This window comes from Canis aureus, chromosome 35, assembly GCF_053574225.1.
Source record: "Canis aureus isolate CA01 chromosome 35, VMU_Caureus_v.1.0, whole genome shotgun sequence".
NCBI lineage: Eukaryota > Metazoa > Chordata > Mammalia > Carnivora > Canidae > Canis > Canis aureus.
The window spans coordinates 26502402-26528357 of record NC_135645.1 but is presented as its reverse complement, the minus strand read 5'-3'; the positions used below and the strand labels follow the sequence as shown (position 1 = coordinate 26528357).

The window sequence follows — 25956 nt, the reverse complement described above, 5'->3', positions numbered from 1 at the left end:
TGTATTAGTGGCTAGTGGAACATACTTCATTAAATGATTTTGAATTTGGATCAAAATGTGGAACGAGGTAAACAACATTAAGAGTATGATGCTCCTGGCTGCTGGAGGGTCAGCCTCTTATAGAACGTCAGCCTGTGAACTGACAGCACCCGAGGTGGTTCTCCCTTGCTGTCCTGATTTTTCTGAGTCACACTGGAGCTTTCCTTTTATAAGGACCAGTGAGCATGACCTCTGACAGACACTGTGCAGCAGGCATTCCTTCTGCAAGTGGGTGAGCAGGTGTGTTGAGCAGGCAGGCTGGGTGGGCACACGGGCGTCAAGCTAACGAAGCATCAGGGAAGTGTGACAGGGAATGGCAGCAAGTGCTCGGATCCCGCAGCTCAGTCTTTTCCTCCCAGAGTACACGTGACTGAGTTTGCTTTACCAGTAGCCTCATTATGAGCAGGTAAAACACGCCCGTGCAAGTGTTTTTAACATCTGCAGGAATTGCCAGGGCTGCTGGTACTCTTCTCATTTTGTACCCTCACCTTCGTTCATCTTTAACTTCTTAGAAGCTGACACATCACTAAACAGAGCAGGGGAGGAGGAGGGAAGAGAGCTCGGAGAAGGAGTGGGTGTACAAGCGTCACATAGTCATGGGTTAGGTCTCCTTCCAGGGGCACTTCTAGGAATCCTCCTCTGAACTACCTCCCGTGCTGTCACTGCCACCAAACCTGGACCGGTTACTCCTGTTCTGACTTGGCACAGGTGCCGTACTTCTCCCTACGTGATGTGTACTCTGTGGCTTTAAGTTGTGCTGACTATGTCCTTCACTGAACGTAAGCGGCTGAGGAGTCCAAAACCCTCAGTCAGTCACAGATGTATCCCTGGCATCTGGTGCAAAGTGTGTCGTAGAACAGGTTCTTAGTCTGTGTTATTTTTTTAAATGATAATGTTTGTTATTCTCTATTTTTATTTCAGATTCCCCAAACTGAGGACAAAAGGAACCATGCTGAGAAGCTGATCACTCTTCCCACGCAGGAAGATTTGAAAAAGCCAAATGACCTTTCCCGTTCCACCTCCGATAGCAAAATAGGAGAAAATGATAGACAGCCAAAAGAAAGCTTTTTTCAGTTTCTTGGTAACTTATTCAATATCTCAGGAAAATCATCTCTTAGTGATGCCAAGCAATCTTCTTTCAAAGATGACCATGACAAAACCGAGAAAGATTCACAGAATCCCAGTGACCATCCTGAGGAAGGGGTCAGAAGGGAAAGGGAGATTCTCCATGGCTCCGTGGAAACCCAGGTGCTTGCAACAGAAGAACCAGAGTCCAACTCAGCTGAACCCTCAGATGCCTTTTCTTTGGATACAACACAAGACAGTGAACAGGAAACCAGTGATTTACTAAAGTAAGTTTACAGTTTACTTAGCCAAAAGAGTGAGCTTTTGGATCTAGCTCTTAAGCCTTAGTTCTGCTCTTATTAATGAAGAGGATTAGAAAAAGCATTCTGTATTGTCCTTGCTACTAGGTAAAAAAAAAAAAAAAAAAATATATATATATAGTCCAGAGGGCTGTTACTCATAGGCTATGTGGACTATATATATATATATATATATATATATATATATATATATGATTCAGTGGATCATATATATAATCTAGGGCCTTTTGAGATATTTTAAGGGTCAGTACTGATACCTTTTAGGTGCCAACTTTGTTATAGTATAAGATTTATTTGTAATTTAAGACTTCCTTGAATGAGAGTGTTCTCTGTTGTCTGAGTTCTTCCTGTATTAGGGCAGGCGGTGAGTTCAGAATCTGCACTTGGGGAACAAAAATGGTTTTAAGGTTTGTATTCACATTCTATTAATATTTTTTCTTTGTGGAATGAAATTAAAGGGGTTAAGAAGTTAAATTGACTCTACTTGTAAAACTGGCCTTGTGATCCATTTCCACAGCTTTGAGAAACTGAAATCTTGCGCAGGTGTGAAGATTATTTCACCATCTCTTTTTTTCTTTCCTTGGCTAACAAACAGGCACCAACTTGCTTTTCTTTTACTCAAATGGGCTAGGACTTATTTTCTACCCAGAAAATGTATGTGACAATGTTTAATCCATTAGCCATTTTGTGTAACACAGAAGTATTCATTCATAACTAATAAGGATCTATTTTATTGATTTTAATTTAATTTCTGCCTGTGAATTGTATTATTTGAAGAGGTCATGAATAATTATAGAGTCAGATGTAGATGATAGCATAGAGCTGTGTAGTTCTTTATAGTTTCAGAGTGTCTTCATGTGCATATTTGAGCTAATTCCTCCTCATAGCAAGCTCCAGAAGTAGATACAGACCCCACTTAGCAGTTGTCAGAAACTGAGACCCAGATTTGAGTTTGCCCATCAAGACTGATGTGGTAGGGCTTGCCCTACCAGATGTCAGCATACTGATAAAGCTGCAAATTTGAAATAGTGTCATACTGATATAATATTTACTAAACACTTAAGTGGAAAGAATGGATTGTCCTGAGGTAGACTTTGGTATATATGTGATTTGAACCCTTGAATGTGATGGCATTTTTACATACTCCCCCCACCCCCATATTATAGAAAGGAGGACTTTAGGAAATTGGAGAAAAAAATAAAAGCTAGATCCTTAACTTGTTATATTAAAACCAAATAGAATAACAAATGTTTTTTTTTTAAATACAAAACTAAAAGTAGCTAAATAGGAATTATTTTATGTTAGTGAGAAAGTGCTTTCTAAGCATGATAGCAATGGAAAGTGTTAGGAAAGAGATCACTAGATTGGATTACTTCTAATTTTCAAACTCCCTATGTCAAAGTAAACAATGATATGTTATATGGGCAAGTGAGAAAGTTAGATACAAAAAATGTCAGAAAATGCTTTAACTGATATAAGCATTTTAGACACTTAATAAAAACAGCAACTAATATAAACTGCTAATACATAAGTGGAAAAAAGGCTTATTATAACTGGCAATCAAGGAAAGTCAAACTAAAATGGAATAACCTTTCTCCAGTTAAATTGATAACAACAATAGTAAATAGTAAATGCTGTTCTGTATTACTCAGAGTAATAGAGCTGATGCCCCCTATACAATGCTAGGAGTGGAGGTCCTATCTTAGAGCAATATGTATTCAAAAACCTTAAAAAGCTTGTAGGTTATGTCTAATGATATACAAAGGTGTTTACTGAGGTCTGCCTAAAATTCTCTCTTTTCCTCTCCCTCTCCCCCTGAGAAAATAAATTAATAAAATAAAAATTTAAAAATTGCTGGATTTGTACTTTACATGGAAAAGTTAAAAGCTTTCCCTATTGTGAGAGAAGATTATGTAATTTGAAAGGAAATATATCTTAATGCTGAAAAGGTAGATAATCGTACTTTCCTAAAAATGAGGTAGATATTTTGCTCTAAGGCTGTATTTCTAGGCTGTTATTTAGTTTTTCTTTGAAGAATGACATGTCTTTGGTTGACCTTTGAAACATCAGTATATCAAATATATACAGAAAAAAGTACAGCCATGTGTAGTATCTGAAGGCTTAATCTTCACATGATAGGTAGGCTGGGCTAAAATGCATAAAACCTTTTCAGATATCCAATATGTACATATATCTACCTAAATATTTGAAATGTATAGGTATATTACTTTATTCTCCCCCTCCCTATTTTTTTGTCTGGGTACAATGTTCTTTATTGATGCATTGTGACAAAGTAGGGCTTGCTAAACCCCTCCTGTTCTTTTGGAGGCCTGGAATGGAAACATCGATATCTAGGTTGGAACAATCTCTGTATGTTGGGAATAAAGTGGGGCAAGAACTCCCCATTAGGTGATGGCTTCTGTCTTGTGCTTTTACTAGAGCTGATAGTCCAGAGGGCTGTTACTCATAGGCTATGTGGACAATAAGGTCCACCACTCGGTTTCTATAGCTAAATTCATTGTTATAACCAGGAAATGAGCTTGACAAAATGGTATTTGAGGTCAGTTCCAGGATCAAAGATGAAAGAGTGGGGGTTATTATTAAAGTTTCAGGAGACAACCCTCTACTATCTGCTTCACTACCTTCTTGATGTCCTCGTATCTGGCAGTTTTCACCAGCTATCAGGTCAGATCAACAACTGACATGTTGAGGGTGAGGACATGGAATGATATGCTGGTGAGCTTCCCATTAGGCTCAGAGATGACCTTACCCACAACCTTGGCAACACTGGTAGAGGCAGAGATGATGTTCTGGGCTGCCCTTTGGCCAAAACACCACAGCTTCACAGAAGGGCCATCGCGGTCTTCTGGGTGGGATTGATGGCATGGACTGTGATCATGAGTCCCTCCACAAAGCCAAAGTTGTCATGGAGGACAATGGCCAGAGAAGCAGCTAGTGGTATAGGAAGTGTTGCTGACCGTCTTGAGCGGGGAGTTATACTTCTCAGAGTTCATACTCATCACAAACATGCAATGAGCAGAAGGCACAGAGATGATGACCCTCTTGGCTCTACCCTTCAAGAGCATTTCAGCCTTCTCCATGGTAGTGAAGATGCTAGTGGACTCCACAACATATTCAGCACCAGCATCACTCCATTTGATATTGGCAGGATCTTGCTCCTGAGAGATGGATTGATGACAGGTTTCCCATTCTCAGCTTCAACTGTGCCATGGAGTTTGACATGGGTGGAATCATACTGGAATATGTAAACCATACAGTTGAGGTTAGTGAAGGGGTCATTGGTGGCAATGATATCCACTTTGCCAGAGTTAAAAGCAGCCCTGGAGATCAGACACCAGTCCATTTGAGACATGACCTTTATCATCGTGTCTCAGAGATGAAGCTGGACTGCACAAGAAGATGTGCTGTCTATCAAAGGGGGAGGAGTAGAGAACCAGTTTCACTTTGTTCTTACTGTTAGAATCACATACCTTTGGTTATAGAGGTTATATAGGGTGAACTGTAGCTCCCATATACAATTTACATAATATGTGAAATTAATACTCCCTTTTCTCTATGCAGCTTATGAAAAATCTTTTTAATTTTCCATCTTCAGTTTATTTTTAAAGTTACATGTTTTTGACATTTCTACTGTATTTACTAGGGAAAAATTAGCAATTAAAGGATAGTTTTATATTCTTAATACTACTCAATTATGGAGACTCGACTGCATCCTGGGGCAGAATGATGTAGAAAATAGATGACATTGGCATGACTAATCTTTTAAAAAGAGGGAGTGTAGCTCATCAGGACCTAACAGAAATAATTATAGTACATGAAGCTAAGCTTGAAACTTTGATGTTCTTTACTTTAAACATGATAATATAGCTGTTCAGTACAAACAATGCATATTTTGTTACAAGTATATAACATTTCCATCCAGGTGCTGTAGGAGATCATTTAGAAATCTAAACTAGTTTGTATAAATCAGTTTAATCATTTTAGTTGAAAGTACCCAGAAAGAAAAAAAAAGGAAAATTATTCCCCTCACCTCCAAAAGGACTCTAAAACTACCAAAAGGCATTATTAGAGGGAGTTGAAATTTAATGGGTTTTTCTGTATGATTTATTTTAGTAGAAGACCTTTTAGATCAAAAGGTGCATTATTGGACTGATGCAGGATAAAATGTCTTGAGGTCTCTTTAGGATGGAGTCTGTAGTAAGAGAACTGGATTTACTATACTTGAATAAAATTCTGATTCCTATCTCATTTCCTATATCTGTGGACATAATGTGTATTTCTTTGTGTAGCCATTTCTTCAGAATTATTTTATCGATCTTTTGAGCCTGTTGAAAGTTGGTTTTAAATATAAAACATTAAAGCTTTGAAAGACAAACCAACCAAACAGTAAAATTTCTAGTCATTTATTCAGACTTCTGGATCTTCATATGTTGCTCTGAAGGCTCTTCTGTTTTTTGAATAAATAACATATTTTGATATCAGGTTTCACCAATAACATTAGTTTACCTATATGGATTTTTCTCTCTGTGCATGATTTCATAGACATTTACCTTTCACTTTGGAGTTTGTTTCATAATAGTCCTTGATCTAGCCTGACACTCCTGCTGGAGCCAAAAACCACTTTCGTAAGGCCTTTCTCTGTACTTCTTCAGGTGTTTTATAATGGACAGTAGAAACATACATGTAACCAATACAAGGCTTTACAGTTGTGGGGTGGTAAGAGTTGAGAGGTCAGCAATTACATAGATTGAAATACTTTATTTCAGCTAAAGTTCACGAAATATGTAAAGGACATAGTTGCTGAAAATATGACATTGTCTCAAAGGAGATTTACTTTCTCTTTTATCATATAGACAAGTCTAGTGTTCTTAATGTTGCTACTTTAACCTTGGGAAGAAAATGTATTATTTTAGATACTGGGATACCAGTAACTGGATTTCTTAATTATTCGTGTGGACTCTATAATGTTTTGTTAATTATATGTTTAACCTGAAGGAATTAGAACATCAAATTTTTCTCCATCTATAGCTTCAAGACCCTAAAATGAAACTAGTTTAGAATTTAAAATATTTTTCTATTGTCTGTGAGAAAGGCAGTCTGGAATAAATTACACACTAAGCATTTACTATCATTGCTTTATTTAATCATTAATTCACAAAAAGTTGCTAAACATGTACCATTTGCCAAATTTTGTGGGGAACATTTAAAAATGATGATTAAGAAACCCTGCCTTCCTTCAAATAGCCACCAGGTGAGCAGGGAAGATAAGTGCCTAGATCTTTATAATTTAACATGGCAAATGCTGTGCTCAGGGTTCTTTGTTAGCAGGAAAGGGGCCTTGGGATAGGTTTGCTCTGGAGATAGCTTGTGAACTGAGTCTTAGAAGGTGCTGGAGTTTCTCTCTGGGGCCGGAATTGAAGGGGGAGAGAATGGTACATGTAAAGGGCTAGTAGGCAGCATCAGATAGCATGAGAACTCCCAGAGATAGATTCTTCAAAGGAATTTGGATGTGGAGACCTGAGGAACTTTGTGCTGGGGCACAGAAGAAGTAGAGAACTTTTTCTAGAAGTCCCTTTTGATTCCTATACTTACCCAAGCAGTGTAATACTTACTACACTAATTGAATATTTGAAGACCTTAACATGAGAGATTTTTAAGGCAATTCTGTCATTGAATTAACTAATATATAGTGAGTGCTTGATGTGGGCTTGACATCTTACTGTTTTTTTTTGTTTTTTTTTGTTTTTTTTTTTTTATTTATGATAGTCACAGAGAGAGAGAGAGAGGCAGAGACACACAGGCAGAGGGAGAAGCAGGCTCCATGCACCGGGAGCCCGATGTGGGATTCGATCCCGGGTCTCCAGGATCGCGCCCTGGGCCAAAGGCAGGCGCTAAACTGCTGCGCCACCCAGGGATCCCCCATCTTACCGGTTTTAAAAGTTCTCCCCCTTTGTGCTCAAAGGGGCTGCTTAAATTCACGTGTAAGACTAAAGGAAAAGAAACTTACTATGATGCTCTGATATGTTGGAAAAATCAATGATGTATCCATGGACTTGCCAGTATGAGCCATAAAGGCAGTATGGTTCCTTCCAGCCAGCACTCCTTTGAGATTATAACTAAAACTCAAGCCTTGGACTTGTCAGCCCACATTCTCTCCATTAACCACAGTGAGAGAGATGTACATAATCAGGTAAGAGGGCAAGGTTCTGAGGAGCTCAAACGTTCATGCCGTCTTGACATTCACATGCTACTTGTCAAATCTTTTATTATTTTTTAAAATACAAGTTCAACTAAAACATTTTAGGATTTCCTTATTCAATTAATATATAGTAAAAGTGGGAGTAATTTGAAAGATATACTTTACCACAATCTAGGATTGCTACTAAGTGTTAGTAACTATATTTCATGATACTACTGTACTGTTTCTTTTTACAGACAACTAGATGGTAAACCAGAGAAGCCTTCAGTAACATATGCAACATATCGAGGCCCCAGACAAATTAAGAAATATTTGAAGCACCAGACTGCATTGGAAACTGTGAATCCCTCGGACAGAGAAAATGAAAGTTCTGACTCTAGTATCCATGTTGGTTCTGGAAGCGAGACAGAGGCTAGGATGATATCGTCATTGCCATCAGCTAGCACAGATATATCTATGAAAGGGCATGTGCTCAAAGACGTATTAGAAGCCACTGACTGTAGCAAAATAAAACTTAACATAGAAAGCCATCTGACCAACAACCCAGAATTGCCCAATACTGCTTCTTCTAAGGAAGTTTTAAATAAAAATGATCCTGGGGGACCTGTGAGAAGTAGGTCATCCCCTTCTTCTGTGACTAACTCCATCTCCACTGTTAGGGAATCTGACTCACAGCATCATTTAAGTTGTGCACCAGTTTCTCAGGCTGACAGAAATTTGGTATGTTTGGCATCATTTACAGGAAGTAACAGTGGCAAAGTTCTTTGCAGTCTGGATTTTCAAGGGATAACTACGACAGAAACTACAATAAAGGAAGTCAGCTCAGTGATGAGTGATGAGACCTTGGTGCAGAGCGAAGAACATGTTGAGCCTATGAGCCCTGCTGTTTCTGACTTCTCTTGTAATAAATCTAATGGGAGCAACACAACCACATGGGGAAGTACAGATTTGCCGAGTCCAAATGAATCAATTAGGCTTGAAGATCCGCAGTTGCCAGAGAGTAAATGTTCTGACAAGCAAACCGCAGATAACTCAGCAAAGCAGGCTGCCAGTCACACCAGCATCCCTGCTCTTCAGAGACATGCTGTGACAGACACAGAACCTGTAAATGAAGGATGTAGATTGTTTTCCCAAGACTCACAGAAAAATTTGGCTCCTAGAAAAATCAAACAAGAAACAGAAAGCACCTTGGTTGGCGAACCCACAACTTCAAGTCTCATAAAAGCTCCGGAAGAGAGAATTGAGCCATTACCCAAAGATACTGACCAGTTGTTTGTAACAGAAGCCAAAAAGCCTGATTTTAGGCCACGTGGCAAAATGCCTCCCGTGGTTAGAATAAATCAAAACAACTCTGTCTCTGTAAAACACATCAGTGAATCTGCCATTGTAGCATGCTTAGAAAATAAAATAGCACCTGAACTGAATTTTGAACCTAACAAAAATCATATTTCAGAATCTCTTCTTGACTCTGAGAGTCTTCAAGCCAAAGCATCACCTGATGTCAGAACATCTCTTATCCCTGACTTTAAAAAATCAGATTTCAGTATTTCATCCCCTACCTTTGTTTCCAGAGTTGGTATGCCAAACAAGTTAGATATTCCTGTTTTAAAGGATGCATGTTCCTCTGTGCCCACAGAACCTGGAGATGTCAACATTGTTGGTATTTCCAGTCAGCCTAGTAAGTGTCAAGAAGAAAATGTGGCAAATCACATTGAGGCAACAGATTGGAAGAATCCTCCTGCTTGCCTTCATCTTGAGCACGCATCTGCAATTCTTGACTCCAAGCAGCTTCTTCCTGAAGGCGAAAAAAGCCAGGTTCCACTAGACCTTAAAGCCAGAGACATTCGTGTAACTGGAATGGATTTGAGATTGGAGTCTGAAAGGCTGTCTGAGGACTACAGTTCCATTTCATCTCAAGACCCTACTAAAGCAGAACTCATGCTTTCAAGCACTAGAGCAAGTAAGGGCACTATAGAGAAGTCAGATTCTCTTTATTTGAAAACCATACCTGGCACTGCCAAAATTTTATCAAAAGTGAAAGGTGATGGTCAGAACAGTGTTCCTGCTGAGTTGCATTCTGGAGGAAGAAAAACTATATCCCTTTCCAAGATAGCTGTTTCCCAAACAGAGCCTAGAGACATTTCTCAGAATAAAATTTATTCTCCATTTGAAGTTACAGATGTGCCAGGAAATCTTATTTTATCAGAATTAACTTCCCAAGAGATTGAACAGGACAAAAGTTTTCAGTCGTTAGATCATAAGGAGATAAGAGAGAAATACTCAACTTCTGGCCTTAAAGAGAATTGTCAAACTGAAGGTTCTCCTCCTGCCTCCAAATATCAAGGTATTCAGAAAACAGAGGCAGAAGCCTTAGTTTATCTTCCTGCCTTTCCCGAAAGTAATATATCTGAGACTTTACCTTCTGTTCATAATGAAAAAGTCACTGGGCAAATGTCACAGAATTATGAAGCCAATGCCTGTGTAATTCATCAACCCTCAGATATTTGTGGGACTAGAAAGATTTCTGGTTTCTCAGAAATGGCAAAACTCAGCTTAACTAGTGCTCCCGCACAATTCCAAGAAACTGACAGCACAAAAGTAAATTCACCTTTTCTGGATTCTGATAAGAAAAGTTTAGAAAACAATGCTTTTGCATCTGAGGATTCACAATTTCACAATTTTCCTATGCTAAAATCAGAAAAGAAAGCCTTATCTCATAGAAAGAAAGAGAATGCTCCTTTCCTAAGTGGGGGTATTGACAGCATGTCTTCTTCCAGTAACTCTGAAAAAGCTAACGTGGTTTTAAATTTGCAAAATCCCCAAAATAATTTGAATTCTGTAAAAGTTACCAGAGATGCCACTCGTGAAGGTGCCTCTTTAACTAACTTGCTGTACCCTAAGTGCTCTTATTTGGAATTGGAAACATCTATCCCAACAGGGTCAGAAGTGACCCCATTTCAGGAACATTTTGGGAATCCTACTGGGATGGTATCTCTTGGTTTCCCAACTGCTGCCCAAAGTTACAATCCCATGGAAGCAGAGACTGGAGCAGTTGCTGGGGCTCCGACGTCAGTTAACAGCTCAAGCCAGCAGTGTTCTGAAGCATCTGCTGAGCACATAGAAGCAAGGAGGAGAGCACATGACCAACTTTTGGACCTCAAAAGTGCTTTACTGAAAAAGGCTGATACATTGACTAGTGAAATTTTTAACTCCGTCAGGGAAGAATTAAAATCCAAAAACATAGTTGCTCCCTGCCAGGAGCATATAGCCATAGATGACATAATGAATCCAGGTACTCTGAAGGAAGACGTCCCTGAGAAAAACCCACCAGAAGTGACACTGACAGGGATCCAACTGACAGAGCATTTCGAAGAGCAGGGCATGGAAAACAGGTCAGCTGTCCGAGGGGAAGAAAAGGTCTGTGTGTCACCTACAGCTGGTGAGAAGAGCTTCCTTTCTGATTCTGATAGAATGAGTTTATCTTGTTTGTTAGAAGATCAAGCTAGGGAGTTAGTCAATGAGGTCATTTATTTAGCCCAAGAAAATTTGACGAATGATGCTTTTGAAGATACTGAGGATACCTGGGATTCTGAACTTCAGGCTAATACTTCAGAAATTCTGACCAGTGATAGTGTTAGGCCACATGATACATTGAGGGAGTTCTTGGTATCTGAACAGGCAGTAAATCAAAGCACATGTGAAATAAGTGAAAATAAAGTATTAGGTAGATTCTTCTCTGTAAGTAACTTAGTTAATGACACAGAGTCGATTAAAGGAAGAGAAATTGTTCTCTACCAGAAATCCCCATTTTCTGGAAATGGAGCTGGACAGTCTGATAGTATAAGTCTGCAGGAATCAGATGCTGTTTTATTAGCCAAAGACACACATAAAGGGTTAGATAATGTAGAAACACATTTATTTCTAAAAGAGGACTCCAAAGAGAAAGTGGAAATAGAGCATGTGGATAATCACAAAACTGGGTCAGAGGACACAAGAACCCTTATATTAAATTTCAAGTGGCCTCCATTTTTAAGTGATGACCTCCATGTACCTGGGACATCCAAAAGCAGTTTTTCTGATAGTCTTGTGCGTATATCTGAAAAAAGCTTGCCAGGACAGAGTAATAAAAGCACACTCCTTACAACATCAGAAGTAGGAAATGTACACCAAAAAGATACTGAAGTAAATGTGGGGAAAATGGAGCTTAGGCCTTCCGTGTTAGAACTGGGAAGAACAAACAAAAAGGATGCTGAATTGAATATTATGAAATATGAGGCAGTCCCTCCTAGGTCAGAAATGGGAAGAGCACATCAAAAGGAGGCCGAATTGAATATCGCAAAAACTGAGCCAACAGCTGACATTCTTAAAGTGGGAGAAGTATACCAAGTAGATGCTGAGAGGTGTATTGAAAAAACAGAGAGACTACCTGCCATCTTAGAAATGAAAAAAGCTTATAAAATGAGGGATACTGAAGGAGAGCTTGGCAAAACCGATATGCTACCGGTTATTTCAGAAGTGAAAAATTTCTACCAAAGAGATGCTGAGGTAATTACTGGGAAGACCGAAATGATACCTCCCACATTAGAAATGGAAAATATTTACCAAAAGCATGCTGAAGGTGATGTCGGCAGGACTGGGATGACAGCGGTCATGTCAGAAATGGAAGATGTCTACCAGAAAGACTTTGAGGGGATTACTGAAAAGACTGAAGTGATGCCTACCACATTAGAAATGGAAGATATTTACCCAGAGGATGCTGAAGGAGATCTTGAGGAGACTGAGGTGATACCTGTCGAGTCAGAAATGGAAGATACTTACGTAAGGGATGCTGAAGGGGACCTGGACCAAACCGAGGTTATGCCCATTATGTTAGAAGTGGTAAATATCTATAAAGAAGATGTTGAGGACATCACTGGGAAGACTGTAAGACCTGTGTTGGAAATACCATACCCAGAGGATGCCAGAGAGGGTACTAGGAAAACTGAAATGGTAGAAGTGGAGGAAGCATACAAGGTGGCAGTCCCTGACTCCTCAGAAATGGGAAAATCACGTAAGAGAGAGGCTAAAGAGATGATCGGAATGATTGTGTCCGTGCCCTCCCCAAGAGAAGTAGAAAGAAGATCTCCAGAAGACTCTGATGAGGCTATCAAGAAACACAGAGTGTCATCCACAGTGGTAAGCATTCAGAAAACATGTGGAGCAGATCTGGAATTACCTGTTACACAAGCAGAAGCCATGCCTCCCATATATAAGGCTGAAAAAAAAACCCAAGAGCCTGGTGGAGAGGGTGTTGGAGAAATGGAGAAAGATCCCCCTGAAGGAAAGGAAGGCTTGATAACATGTGACAACAGACTTGCCTCCTATTTCAGGGGATATGAATCACCGACCTTGAGTAAGGACTATGAAGGCTACCCAGCTTTAGCAATGCCGGATGTCCAACCTGGGGGTACCGTAGGGGGGAAGCCACCCAGGAGAACGTCTGTTACTGCAGTGGCTAGCCAAATACAAGATGATAATTACAGCGATGAAAAAGAAGACTCTAGCTTAGCCTTCATTTCTCAGGATGAACAAGAAAATTCTTCCTTTACTATACTATATGAAGAACCCCTTCAAGATGAGGACAGATACACTACCGCGGATGTAAGGAGAACACACACTCTCTTGTTTCCAGATACCTCTGCTGACAGCATGCCTGTTCTCGCATGCGAGAGGTCTGAGAGCAGAACTGACCTTGTCCATCACTTTGAAAAGGATGCCAAATTAGCTGAGACATTTGATAGCGATAGTTCAGAATCGTTCCTATCAGTGGAGGCCAAAAAGTACAAAATTTATCCCTTAGCTTTGTCTCCCATTTATGAGGATGACAGCTCTCAGGAAGACATTCTGTCCAGTGAGGTCTCGCCTGGTCACCATGGCTCCACAAAGTCAAGAGAGAGTGCAAGCCAGCCCTCTTCCGTGTTATCCCTTCTCCAGTCAGTATCAGAGCGTTTAAGGATGAATTTTGACGAAGACAGACAGGGGGGAGAAGAAGACGAGGAGGAAGACGAGGAGGAGGAGGAACTGTTACATAAAGGAAGCCTGAGGGCTAGGAGGAGGGAAACCTTCAAGCAGCCAGACCCTTCCATCACATTTTACCCTGATGATGACCAGGAGAGGACTGGAATGTCTAAGAATTCATATGTAATGTCAAGTGAACCTACTACCTCCAACCTGCAAGTTGGTCTGTGGCCAGAAAAGGCTTCATTTCTACAGAAATCTGACCTTACTTCTAAACTGCATTCTTCTTTAAAGAGTGCTTATCATCAGTATTTGCAGACTTCCAAAACCCATTCCTCAGAAAAAGGAGCCCGATTTGGTGGGATTTTTCAGGAACCGGTGTCAAAATATTTCCGTGCTCAGGACATCTCAGGCAGATTAAGCCCGTTCACAGAGGTAAGTTATTTTGATTACTGACTAGTGAGGTGCTGCTTTGGGTCATGAAATGATCTGAAAGCTGATTAAGAAAATAGGTGTTTTGAGGTTATGTAAAGATTATTTTAAAAATATATGAGAAGTTACTTTATCCTTTAACTGAGGTGTATTGTAACTCCTGTATTTTAACTAGACTTAAATTGAAAAAACAATTGCCTAGTCAGAATTTAAAAGGCCTAAGGGAGAAGCAGTTTGTTTCTAAGTTTTTAGCTGATACTTGGTTCTCAAGCTAAATTAAGTGACAGCATTCTAAATTTCTGCAGATACTGTCAATGGGGAATTTATTTTCCATTGAGCCTATGTGTCTCAGTAAAATATTTCATAATATTTTAAACTATTTTAAGTGATCACCTGACAGTATCCTCTCACTATAGTTGCTCATATTGTTCATACAAAGCAGGGCAATGAACAGCCTAATTCAAGGAAAAAGCTGAAAACATTATAGCTGGAAAATGCCTTGAAATTCAGTGAGGTGTGTTCTTTGCCTCATAAGTATTAAAATGTCTAACTTTATAGAATATTCATTTAACATGCAACTTTTCCTTTCTGACATTCCCAAGATCATGAAATTTCCTCAAGGATTCCCAAGACCTGTATCTCCACCTTGAATACCCATAGTTATATACTTGAATTACCATCAAAGAAAGAGTGAGATTTGGAGAAATGTTTCTTTATGATTCCCCATCCCCTGCCAAGTCAAGTGGAACATGTTCACTGCAGTACAGCATCCCCGAGTCCTGTTTGCCCAGCCTTGTCTCCTCTTACTCTGGTCATATACCCTGTGTTTCCTACGACTACTACTTCCTCAATATGTTCTCACCATGAAAGTCTTTTTCCTCTATACCCTGACCCCAGCCTGCCACATTGTTTTACTTATTGAAATCCTGTTTTTCAAGGTGTTTTCCATATCATTTGCTCGGACAAGCCTTTGGGCACCTCCCTGTGCCATCATCACCTGACCTCTATGATGGTGTCATTTCCCTTGGTGGCCATAACTTGGCATTTTCTTTGTGTTTTACCTGTAGTTTAACTTAGTCCTTCACTTAGAAGAGTCATGTGAGTGTGATCTCTCTTGTTTCCCCCTTCGTAGCTATAAGCTTCTTTGGAGAGCACAAACAATACATTATTTCCCTTTATATTTGCCCTTATATCCCTTGTAGTACCTAGAAGTGCACTTTGCATATAATGGTCCCTGAGTAAATATGTGATAAATTAGATTTGTGACTGCTAAGGAGGTGAACTATTTACCTTTCTATTGATGTTTCTTAAGGCTTCCTTCTTACACTTTTATTATTTCAGAATATTAACAAACAGATTTTGCGGTGTAACCCAAGACCTGGAAAGGTAAGCCTACATTTCTTTTGTTTGTTTGTTTGGTTTTATTTTTAAAGATTTTATTAGAGAGCGAGCGAGAGGGAAGTGCAGGGAAGGAGAGAGAGAACCAGACCCCCAGCTGAGCAGGGAGCCCGATTCCGGGTTGTATCCCAGGACCCTGAGATTATGACCTGAGCTGAAGACAGATGCTTAGCTGACTAAGCCATCCAGGTGCCCCAGTGAGCATAAATTTCTTAGAGACTAAGATAAAATACGAAAGGTAAGGTCATTTTAGGAGCAGCTGGCTGGCTCAGTTGGGAGGGCATAGAATTCTTGATATCAGGGTTGTGAGTTCAAGCCCCACATTGAGTGTAGAGCTTACTTTAAAAAAAAAAAAGTAAGATTTACTTTCATGTTTGGGGAGTTTAAAATTAATACTTCTCACTAACTTTAAAAGGGATTATTTTACTCAAAGATTGAGCATCTAAAGTAATAATCACTTTTATACATTTAGGATATTTTATTTTCTGCATTCTAGGACATTTTGGAATTTTAAATGCATTCTTAAAATTAGTTATTGTGCCTACTTACTATATGTTGCAGATGGTTATCTATGATCTCCATGGAAGTAAATATAAGCAAGAGATCTACTGTAATATTCCTGATGCTACATCATGGTCCTTTCCGAATGGGGTACTGATAAAAGTTGTAAGGGGCTGGTAAGAGACCTCTTAAAATTTTGTAGCAATTCTCTCCACCACAACTAAGTGTGTTGTCTTACTGTTTATGTTTTTTGTATTTTTTATTAAAGTCGCATTCCTTTTCCCCTAGTTTTTGAAAGAATATTTTGAAACATTATTAGTGTTTTATAATTTAATTGTTCCCTTTATGTTCTGTAACAGAAAATATAGGCTGTTTTTAGTGCTTAAGACCAGCCATAAGTAGCAGGGCCTAATATATGTATTATATATTATCTGTACAATTCTAAAACTATACTATTAGCAAGACAGATTTAGCAAATTATGTTGAAGGCAGAAGTTGAATGAAGCATAGCTTTGAAAGTGAATTCAAACTTCGTAGGATGCTAAGGAATGTGAAGGCCACACACATAAAGTCATTTGTATAGCTGACATGGTCAAGAAGTGAAAGATTCTTTGTATGATGTAAAAATGAGGGAAAACTTCATTATCAGCTGTTTCCCTCCTACGTGATGCAGCCAGAATTTCTTTGTCCCGTGAGTGTCTTCGTTCCCCGCGTGTCAGTATTCATGATGTAAGTGCTATGGTGTGGTGTTGTCTTCATGTAACAAAAAGGGACGCATGTGCTCCCATTTTATTTAAAATTTGGAATTGTTAAGCTGCTGTTTTAATAGAAATGGATAACTTTGTTTATACACCATCTAGAAAGTACATGCATACCTAAATACAGGCACAGGCATAGATTATGTCCAGGAATATTTCCAAGTTGTATGTACTTTTATTCTTATTACTCTTATGCTATTTGTCTAGACTTAAATTAGCATATATCAGTGTTTCAAAAATAGAATCGTAGGCTAATGGTGTCAAATAGCTCAGGTTTTAAAAGGTAGGTGAGATGCTCTGTGGATTTACTAAGTATCATTTGTTTTATGCCTCATTTCTTAGAAAATTAATTATAACTGATCATGCTTTTATATTTGTTCAGCTGGATTTTGTATGAGAAGCCACATTTCCAAGGTCAGAAATGTGTGTTGGAAGAAGGGGAAAAGGTGTTAAATCGTGACTGGATCCTTCAGAACAGGAAGCATCCACAAAGAGACTTTGTATTGGGTTCTATCAAACGTGTCTTAAAGGTAACACAACCGGAGGGAGGTCTCCCGGTCTAATGGAACATGTCATGAAAAGTGCTGTGGTGATTTAGAGGAGAGGTGAATTAGCGATTAGGAGAAATATCAGATAAGGACAGAGTTTTCCCAGTGTATTCTTAAGAGTTCCTTCAGCACTAAAATAGTACATTATTTATTACAGTTATGCATATGACAGTCATGGATATATTTTTTTCTTTAAGATATTTATTTACTTGAGAGAGAGAAAGAGTACATGTGTGAGAGAGAATGAGAGAGCAAGCACAAGCAGGGAGAGGGTGGAGGGAGAGACAAAAGCAGACTCCCCACTGAGCAGGGAGCCCAATGCTGGGCTCCATCCCAGGACCCTGGGATCATGACCTAAGCCAAAGAGAGACGCTTCACCGACTGAGTGCCCCTATATTTTTTCAAGTTATGGAGCTTTTGTTTATGTGCTTAAAAATATAAATTAAGATGGACCCTGTCATGATGATTTGGGTTGATTATTAAATGCTTGTTAGTTGCAAATGGCATCCAGAAAAAGCCCTCATGAAAGGAGTATCTGAATGTAGTTTATGTGAATTAATACTTCCTGGAAAACTGCTAACAAGCCTGAGTCTTAACAAATATGTGTTCTGCTTTTAGACCTAATACTGTGATAGGCACAGGGAATGGAAATACAATCGAGATATGATCTCATACTTCAGATGGCTTAAAGTCTAGGGGGGGAGAGACAGCTGAGTCACATAACCATGTGAAGTGAGAATGCTCTGTATGGCTTGGGAGTGCACAAAGAAGGGGCATCTCACCTGGAGGAGGCAGCACCTGATTGGAATCTTGAGAGAATAAATGGGTTAGGTGGGTGGGAAATGTGAGGAAGTTCTTGGCAGAGCCACTTGCATCAGATGCAGAGGTGAATGTTGGTGGTACTATGAGAACATTGATGGCTACAGCACTGAGGGCAGTGTTTGTTTTCAATTTTTTTTAAAGATTTTATTTATTCATGAGAGACACAGAGAGAGAGAGGCAGGCAGAGACACAGGCAGAGGGAGAAGCAAGCTCCATGCAGGGAACCCGACATGGGACTTGATCCCGGGTCTCCAGGAGCAGGCCCTGGACTGAAGGTGGCACTAAACTGCTGGGCCACCCGGGCTGCCCCAGCAGTGTTCGTTTTCATTGCAAAATTTAACTGCAAGCAGTTCAGCTCAGCAAGCAGCAGTTGAGTGCTCATTTAATTAGCTAGCTCACTAGTAATTGATTGAGATGAATAGTTGGTAGGTGGAATCTTCTAAGATTTAAGTAAGTTATGGTTTTGTGCTTTTCTTGTGAATGTCAGGCATCATGCCAAGCCCAGTGGGGAAAAAAGAGAAGTTGTTGAAAACATGAACCTTCTCACCACCCAAAAATCCAGCCATGATAAAATCAAGCAAAAAACTCAATTTGTTGAATAGGGATATATAAATGGCTATTTGCACACCTGCCATTTGCTTAGACTATATTAAAAGAAAGAATAAGTGTTGCTTGCATTTTTTCCTTCTTCCAGTGTTTGTTCTTGGGGTCATTTTTTAAATTGCAGTGTAAGTGCCCTCATGTCTTGAACATGCTAGCAACTTTCAGTGAGGAAGGAAAAAAACTATTGAGCATCGACTGGAAAAAGCATTAGCATTGTTCTAAATATTTTACAAAGTAAGAGTCAAGCATTGAACTGCTTCCTTTCTCCAACCTTGTTATAATTCTACCAATTGATAACTTCATTTTCTTGGGGATTGTTACCATTCCAAATTCAAATGATCTTGCTTCATCATTTTTTATTCTAATCTGAGTAGTCAAAACTTCAGCATTCTTTAAAGATAATACTTTCATGAAGTCTTCACTTTGCTGTTAATAGATGCAAAGGATGTCATCAGTTAGCGGCAGTTGTACCTTCTGCTCAAGGGCCATTTTAGTTCCCAGAAATAATTAAGGGTGAAGTAGCATTGCAGTAATGGTTGAGTCAGGTGATTCTTTTCTCAAATACTAGAAATGACTATTGCAAATTACCGTTTACTGTGATTTAATATATATATTTTTAAGGAATGACTTTTTTTTTTTTTATGATCAGATGTTTCTTTGGTTTTGTCCTCACAAACTTGCCAAGAAGAAAAAGACCTTTTGTTAGATAAAGGCTAAAAGTATTTTATATGAGGTGGAGTCAATTAGATTTCTTGTTGTTTTTGTTAACTGTAATCCATTCTTGCCTGTTTCTCCCCTATAGTTTTTCCTCCATTCCTACAAATGCTTTAATAGTGTAAGCTTGTAAGTTTCATAAGAATATTTGTAAAGTATATTATGACTATAAAAGTTGGAGAAGAAGCCATACAACTTTTACTAAGAGTAAACTGTTCATTGTTGCCAGGTTATTATAAAGCACCCTTGTGTTGTTAGAGTTTACTGCCTCGGTCCTAGTGTTACTGCCTCGGTCCATCAAGAATTATGCAAGAGACATTATTCCTATGAGAATAGCCACCATGAAGGAGATAAAACTTAACTAGTGACATCTTTTTACAGTTACCTGGAGAAAAAAAAAACAAAACAAAACTGATCCTCTGCCTGAGGACATAAGCATTCTTATTTTTGTTTATTTTCCATTTTGTAGCCCTCATTATGCTTTTTCCATTATGCTGTTTCCTTCTGTTTGTGGCTGACTCGAATGCCTTTTAGCTTTTTCCCTTTTAAAGTACACCACCCATGCATTGTTTGTATAACACAATGCAGAGGAAACTTACTTGTGGGAGACACTTAGTTATGTATTCTGTTACTGTACCTTACATCCCTGGGGGACCATTAATACGGCAGGCAGCATTTTAAATAATGTTACTAGAACTCTATTATTAATAGCAAACAAAAGCCTTCAAGACTGGCAGGTGACTGTTGTGGACATTCAGGCTATTTTTGAAATGAAATTTTAAGCAGAAATATTTTATACTTTAAAGGATATCTCAGGTTATGCCTCTTGACTGCATTGCATTTTAGAGCTGGCTTTCTGCAAATAAGATGTATTAACTTACTTGCACATATTAATAAGAGTGATTAAGAATGAATGATACAGCTCAGTTCCGAGGAAGGTAAAAAAATCAGAAAATTGCTGTTATAAATTACAAAAATGATTATAACAATAAATACAATTGTTCAGCCTGATAAATGTCACCCTCTGATTGTTATTGCATTTACCTGTTTCACTAAAGCATGGTCACTTGAATTTCACAATGTCCTAGATGAGAATTATGCTGCTGAAAGTTGGAGCCATATAATTAGACACTCATGATTACTGAGTTAGTGTGCTCAGAAGTATGTCTGTAATTTCAGAGGAGGGAAAAATAATTGTAGCTTTGATTCCCTAAGAAAACGATGAGTTTTATTTTTTGTGTTAGAAATTTGACTCTTTAAAGGTTTTCATAGATGAGAATACAGAAAATTGTCTCTTTAGTTGCAATGGGGGAAACATTTACAAAGCTTAGGCCATATAAAAAAGGAAGTGGGGAGAGCATGGATATCAATATGACTGAAGATTACCTGGAGTTCCAGTGGGTCACGGGGTTGGTGCCATGTTGTAAAAAGGCAAATAAATGTAAATTTAGTGTGCTTGGGTTTTGAGCCAAGGAAAGCGGTGTTCTCTAACAATCCCAACTGTATAAAGTGTGGCTAGTACTTGACTACTGATAAGGCTTATAATTGAAGTCTTAGCCTTGATGAAGGTCTTGACAGTGGGAATAGAAAAGGAAGATATGTAAGTGAAATTTTAAAGGAAGGTGTGACGAGACCTGGTGGCAGTGGATATGTGATGGGAGGGGAGAGTCAAATTTCATAATGCCTTTCTTAAACCAACTTGTGCTAAAATAAATAGAATCCCACAAGTAGGAAAACAGATTTCCGTTACCCTCACCTCCTAATTCCTATTTCTTTTGTCAATGTAAATTAGATAACACACTGAGGGAGTAGTGTGCCTCTCTGTTATTTATTTTTTATATCCCCCATGAGATCAGCTTTTATAACTCCCTTCCTCCTCATGGCTTTGTTATGCTCCTGAGAAGGAAGGCTTAAAGACTTTTGGCACTCACATAGTTTGGTAACTGAACACTGATTGCTTAAAAGAGCAAGGCTTTTAAAAACAAAAGCAGAAAAAAATTGAGTAATACTTCTTCCATCAACAGTATTTGTAATTTTCATGTTATCAATGTAACTTCTTAGAAGAAATTTGTTTTAAAAAAACTGGTAAAGTGAAACAGTATTGCCTTTATGTTGTCTTTGTGAAGAAATTCAACTGAACAATGAGAATAATTGTAATTGCATGTCCAGAGTATTGAGAATACTGAATTGTGTGTGTCTCCAGATGATATTAAAGCCATTTTTTTTCCAGGATTGCAGCATTCCAGAGATAGAACTTTGCCCACGGTCTGACCCAGCGTGTTGTCCTATCCATATACAGCGAGCAGTCCCCAATTTGGAAGAGCTGAATATCCCCAAATCTGTGTCCTTCACTGTGAAGTCAGGAGTGTACGTATCAGTTTCTCCTTATTACCAGGATCAATGGCCACCAAAGTTAACTTTTTACTTCAAATTTCAGTAGGTGACATACATGTATGTGAAGTTTTAGTTAATTTTATTTATGCTCCTGGATACTCAGGAAAGACAATGGCAGGAATTAAAACATATTCTCTTTTGCTTTGGATCCAATTAAGTGTTTGATGAAGGACTCAAAGCAGCAGATAGAGATTCTTAGACACAGTGCTTGATAGATGCATCCATCATGTCTTCATCTACTAGATTTTGGGACTGAGAAATAAAAACATGTCCCTGACCTAAAAATCTGGAGCTTGAACTATTTCAAGAGTGTGTCAGTGCCAGTAGTTGAGTGCTTCCGCAGTACCGGACACATGGTACTTTTTTGTTTATTACTGCAATCTGCAAGGTGGGTGGAGTTAACTCGATTTATAAGTGAGGAAAATTATATGATTTGTCTCAGGCTACCAGTTTGTAAGCATGGGTCTGATACCAAGCCTTTCTGATTCCAAAGCTACCTTTTGGACTGTGGTGTGACTGAGTGGAGTGTTAATTTAATTCCAGATTAGCTTGAATCACGACGTTCAACGTGGTTTCCTTTTCTGTCTTTCCCTCCTTTTTATCTGCTCTGATGATTGTTGGGGTATATATTTGGGGGTCACCATAGGGATCTTTCTTCATCTCTCCCAACCGCAGATTAGAACTCTTGGGCAGACCTAGTAATTGACCCCATCCATGAGGTATGTCTGTAATTACCAAGTTTAGTTACAAGGTGGGTGGGTCTTTTGGGAATCTCATTTCAAATACTTTTCTTGAGGCAGCCAATTAAACTGATAACTGATTCTAAAAATGTGGGTCAAAGATGTAAAAATGCCTTGATGGGGGGGGTGTGAAATGCTTTGTAGAATCCCACCTCTGATTGCCCCACTTTTTTTTTTTAAGATTTTTATTTATTTATTCATGAGAGACAGAGAGAGAGAAAGAGGCACAGATACAGGCAGAGGGAGAAGCAGGCTCCATTCAGGGAACCCGACATGGGACTTGATCCCGGTACTCCAGGATCATGCCCTGGGTCAAAGGCAGGCGCTAAACTGCTGAGCCACCCAGGGATCCCTGATTGCCCCCCTTTTAAAATAAAAGAGTGTAGTGCAATTTTTTCTCTCTCCAGTTATATTCTGTTTGAATCAAAGGTGTCACATCTTCTAAATATTAGAAAAATCTAAGAAAAGTAATATGTAGTGCTTAGAAAACATAATAGACTTATAGTGTTTGAATATGAGTACTGAATAGCACATGAATTCGTGTTATACACTCTCTAGTGAAGTCATTTCAAATGTGTTTTACTGGTTGTAATTTTGCCACAAAGGTTTTCTGTTTTTTGTTTTGCTTGGGTTTTTTTGTTTGTTTGATAGCTTTTTTACTTTTAACTCTTACAGGACCAGATAAAGTATTCCAATTATTCTTTAACAAACCATTTATTTCTTATTTAGTTGGCTTGCCTACCCAGATATTAATTTTAAAGGGCAAGCTACAGTTTTAGAGGAAGACCATGGACTCTTTGAGATTTCTGCAACAGAAATGAAATCATTGCATCCACTTAAAATGGTAAGCAAATTTGAAAAAAGCATTTTCCAAAATGCCCATGAATCTAAAATAACCATGGTGATTGCTTATGCATCTCTATCCTGAGAAATGAGTATCTGTAGTAGTGTATCAACAACATATACATTATTTTTCTGTGCCTATATATTATAGAGAATATCTGTGTGAAAACACTTTGTTTTTTAGAAGACAAATGTCCGAATATCCTTTTTTTAGTTTATTGCAATGCATGCAGTTTCCTTATAAATACAAGTACTGTGAAAATTTTGAATACAGTTCTGAATTTTGGGGTTTTTTTGGTGTTTATTAAAAATATTTTTCTAATTATGCTTTTTCATCACAGTAATGAATGATAAGCTTAGCATTAATAATAAATGGACAGTTCTGTCAGTGGCTGCTTTCTTAGAGATAATAAGTACATACAGTATTTTTGTTGCAGACATTTTTTTTTTTTTTGAGGGCAAACTTCAAATGAATATTATCAGCTATGTGGTAAACCCTTTTTGGTTGTTCCGTGCCTTTAAAAAATAAAAACTGGGAAAAAACTAAGAAATCTTAAGAAATACCAAAATGTGGAGTTGCATTAAAAACAGGAAATTCTGGAATTATTTTGCGTGAGGAAGGGGGTTTACCTTTTATGCTCTACAACCTTGAGGTCACAAAGATAGTTAAGTGTGATAAACAGTGTTGATGGAAGTTGGAAAGGAAAGTAATCATGTTCAGAAAGCCTGAGCAGTTGTTGGGAGGAAACGTAGTGTCAGTGGTTTGGAAATCTACTCTGCCAAATGAGATTTTTTTAAAATCTAGCAACTCCACTCTATTTCTTGGGACACTGTGCAATGGCATTAAATCTGTATTCAGTCATGTGTCCTTAAAGACTAAAAAGCTCGGATTCCTTGTACTGGTTTTAATCTGAAAGTATATTTTAAAGATTTTTTTTTCCCCCACATACATTGATGAGCAGTCTGACTTGGTTTTGAAGTGTTCTGTATTTAAATTTTAAAATTCACCACAACTTAAAGTTGGCTGGTATATAACCTTTACCAATCAGATCTTTTTGTATAACCTACATATATCACTTAATTACTTTCAAATATTCTAAATATTTCTGTATCTAATATTAAAATTTTTTTATCTTAAGGGTGGACTAAAAGTGGAAATGCCTATGAACTTAAAGGTAAGTCTTAAAACAGACTTTTTAGCCTGCTATAAAAATAGCAGGCTAAAAAGTTTGAGTTTAATCCTCAAGTATCTTGAACTATTAAATTAAAAAAATAATTACCAGAATATGTGCTGATAATACTAACCTAGCTGGTGGATATTGGAGTGGAGGGAAGTGACTGCACAGAATGCCCATTGAGAACCTATGCTGCTGCGATAGAGAGTTGAGTCAGTATGCAAGGATAGTGGAGGTGCTGACAACCCAGTCTGACCCAATAAACACGTTCTACAGGATGGAAAGGGGATAGGTTTGATTTTTGATTTGGTGGGGAGGGGACAGTTGAGGTGGCAGTCTAACATTCAAGTGGAGATACCGAGTAGCTCATGTCAGAGACATGTCAGTAAGTGTAAGTATCTGAAGGGAACAGTAGAGGCAACGAGAACTGGAGTAGTGGTGGCACCGGGATTAAGCACATTTTGGGAAAGAAAAGGAAATGGAATTATAAAACGTGTGTGAAAAGAGATAGGAAGAAAACCAGTATGGTGATCAAAGATGTGAAGTGAACAGACCTCTGCTTAATTAGGTGATAGCACTTCCAGAGGCAGGCATGGAAAGAAGGAATCATCCATCCTTCTCCTGTTCTGCCAAACAAGACACAGGTACTCCAACCCTCCCATTAGGGGATTCCAAATTTATGGAGTTGACCATATAGGTGGAATCTTTTAAAACTTAGTATCTGAATGTATGTAATACATCTTGGCTCTTTGTTGGAATCCTACATACCCACATTAAAAAAAAAAAAAAAAAAAAAAAAAACTTATACCTGTATTCCACTCACAGAGATACTGTTTGGGGTTGGGGTATGGTCAGAAGTCTTCAGAGCTCCCCAGGTGATTCTAATAACACACAGCCAAGGTTTTCGAACCTTGAAAGTTGCAGAATTAGCTCTGACACTTTCTGAGTGACTCCTGTCTCAGTCTCTTCAAGTGGGACAGGTTGGGTCTTCCTTGGACATTGGCAGTTTGACAGGCAGTAGAGGTATATGAAATAACTGTCATAAACAGTCACAATTTTCAAGTTTTTTAGATGTTAATTGATGGCTTGCTCCTCATCAAAGAATTATTGCTTCTTAGTCTAATTGTGTTCAGCACAAGTAGAAAGTATTAAACCCAAATAAAGCTTCATCACTTCAAATACAGCACCCTGTGAAAATGTTATATGTGGAAAGCAGAAGCAGTACTATGTATTTTTTTCAGTTCGTATAATGTTACCAATTTCTGGAAACAGGGGAGCTATAACTTGTTCAGTGTATTTGACTATGGGGCCTTATTTTGCCAGTTGTACATTGAGTATGCCATCAGCCACAAATAGGCCCAGGTAATAGAGGGTGGATAGATGAGTG

General features: G+C 38.5%; 1 protein-coding gene across 1 annotated transcript in view; it reads left to right on the top strand.

Annotated features, from left to right (window-relative positions):
- The window catches only part of CRYBG3 (crystallin beta-gamma domain containing 3), a 101747-nt gene that overhangs the window by 29787 nt on the left and 46004 nt on the right, over positions 1-25956 (top strand). Inside the window, exons 3-10 of the mRNA XM_077884557.1 lie at positions 961-1391; positions 7881-14076; positions 15415-15459; positions 16033-16148; positions 17113-17260; positions 21648-21784; positions 23281-23395; positions 24534-24569. Coding sequence (XP_077740683.1) covers positions 961-1391; positions 7881-14076; positions 15415-15459; positions 16033-16148; positions 17113-17260; positions 21648-21784; positions 23281-23395; positions 24534-24569 — 7224 coding nt within the window. The remainder of the gene's footprint in view (positions 1-960; positions 1392-7880; positions 14077-15414; positions 15460-16032; positions 16149-17112; positions 17261-21647; positions 21785-23280; positions 23396-24533; positions 24570-25956) is intronic.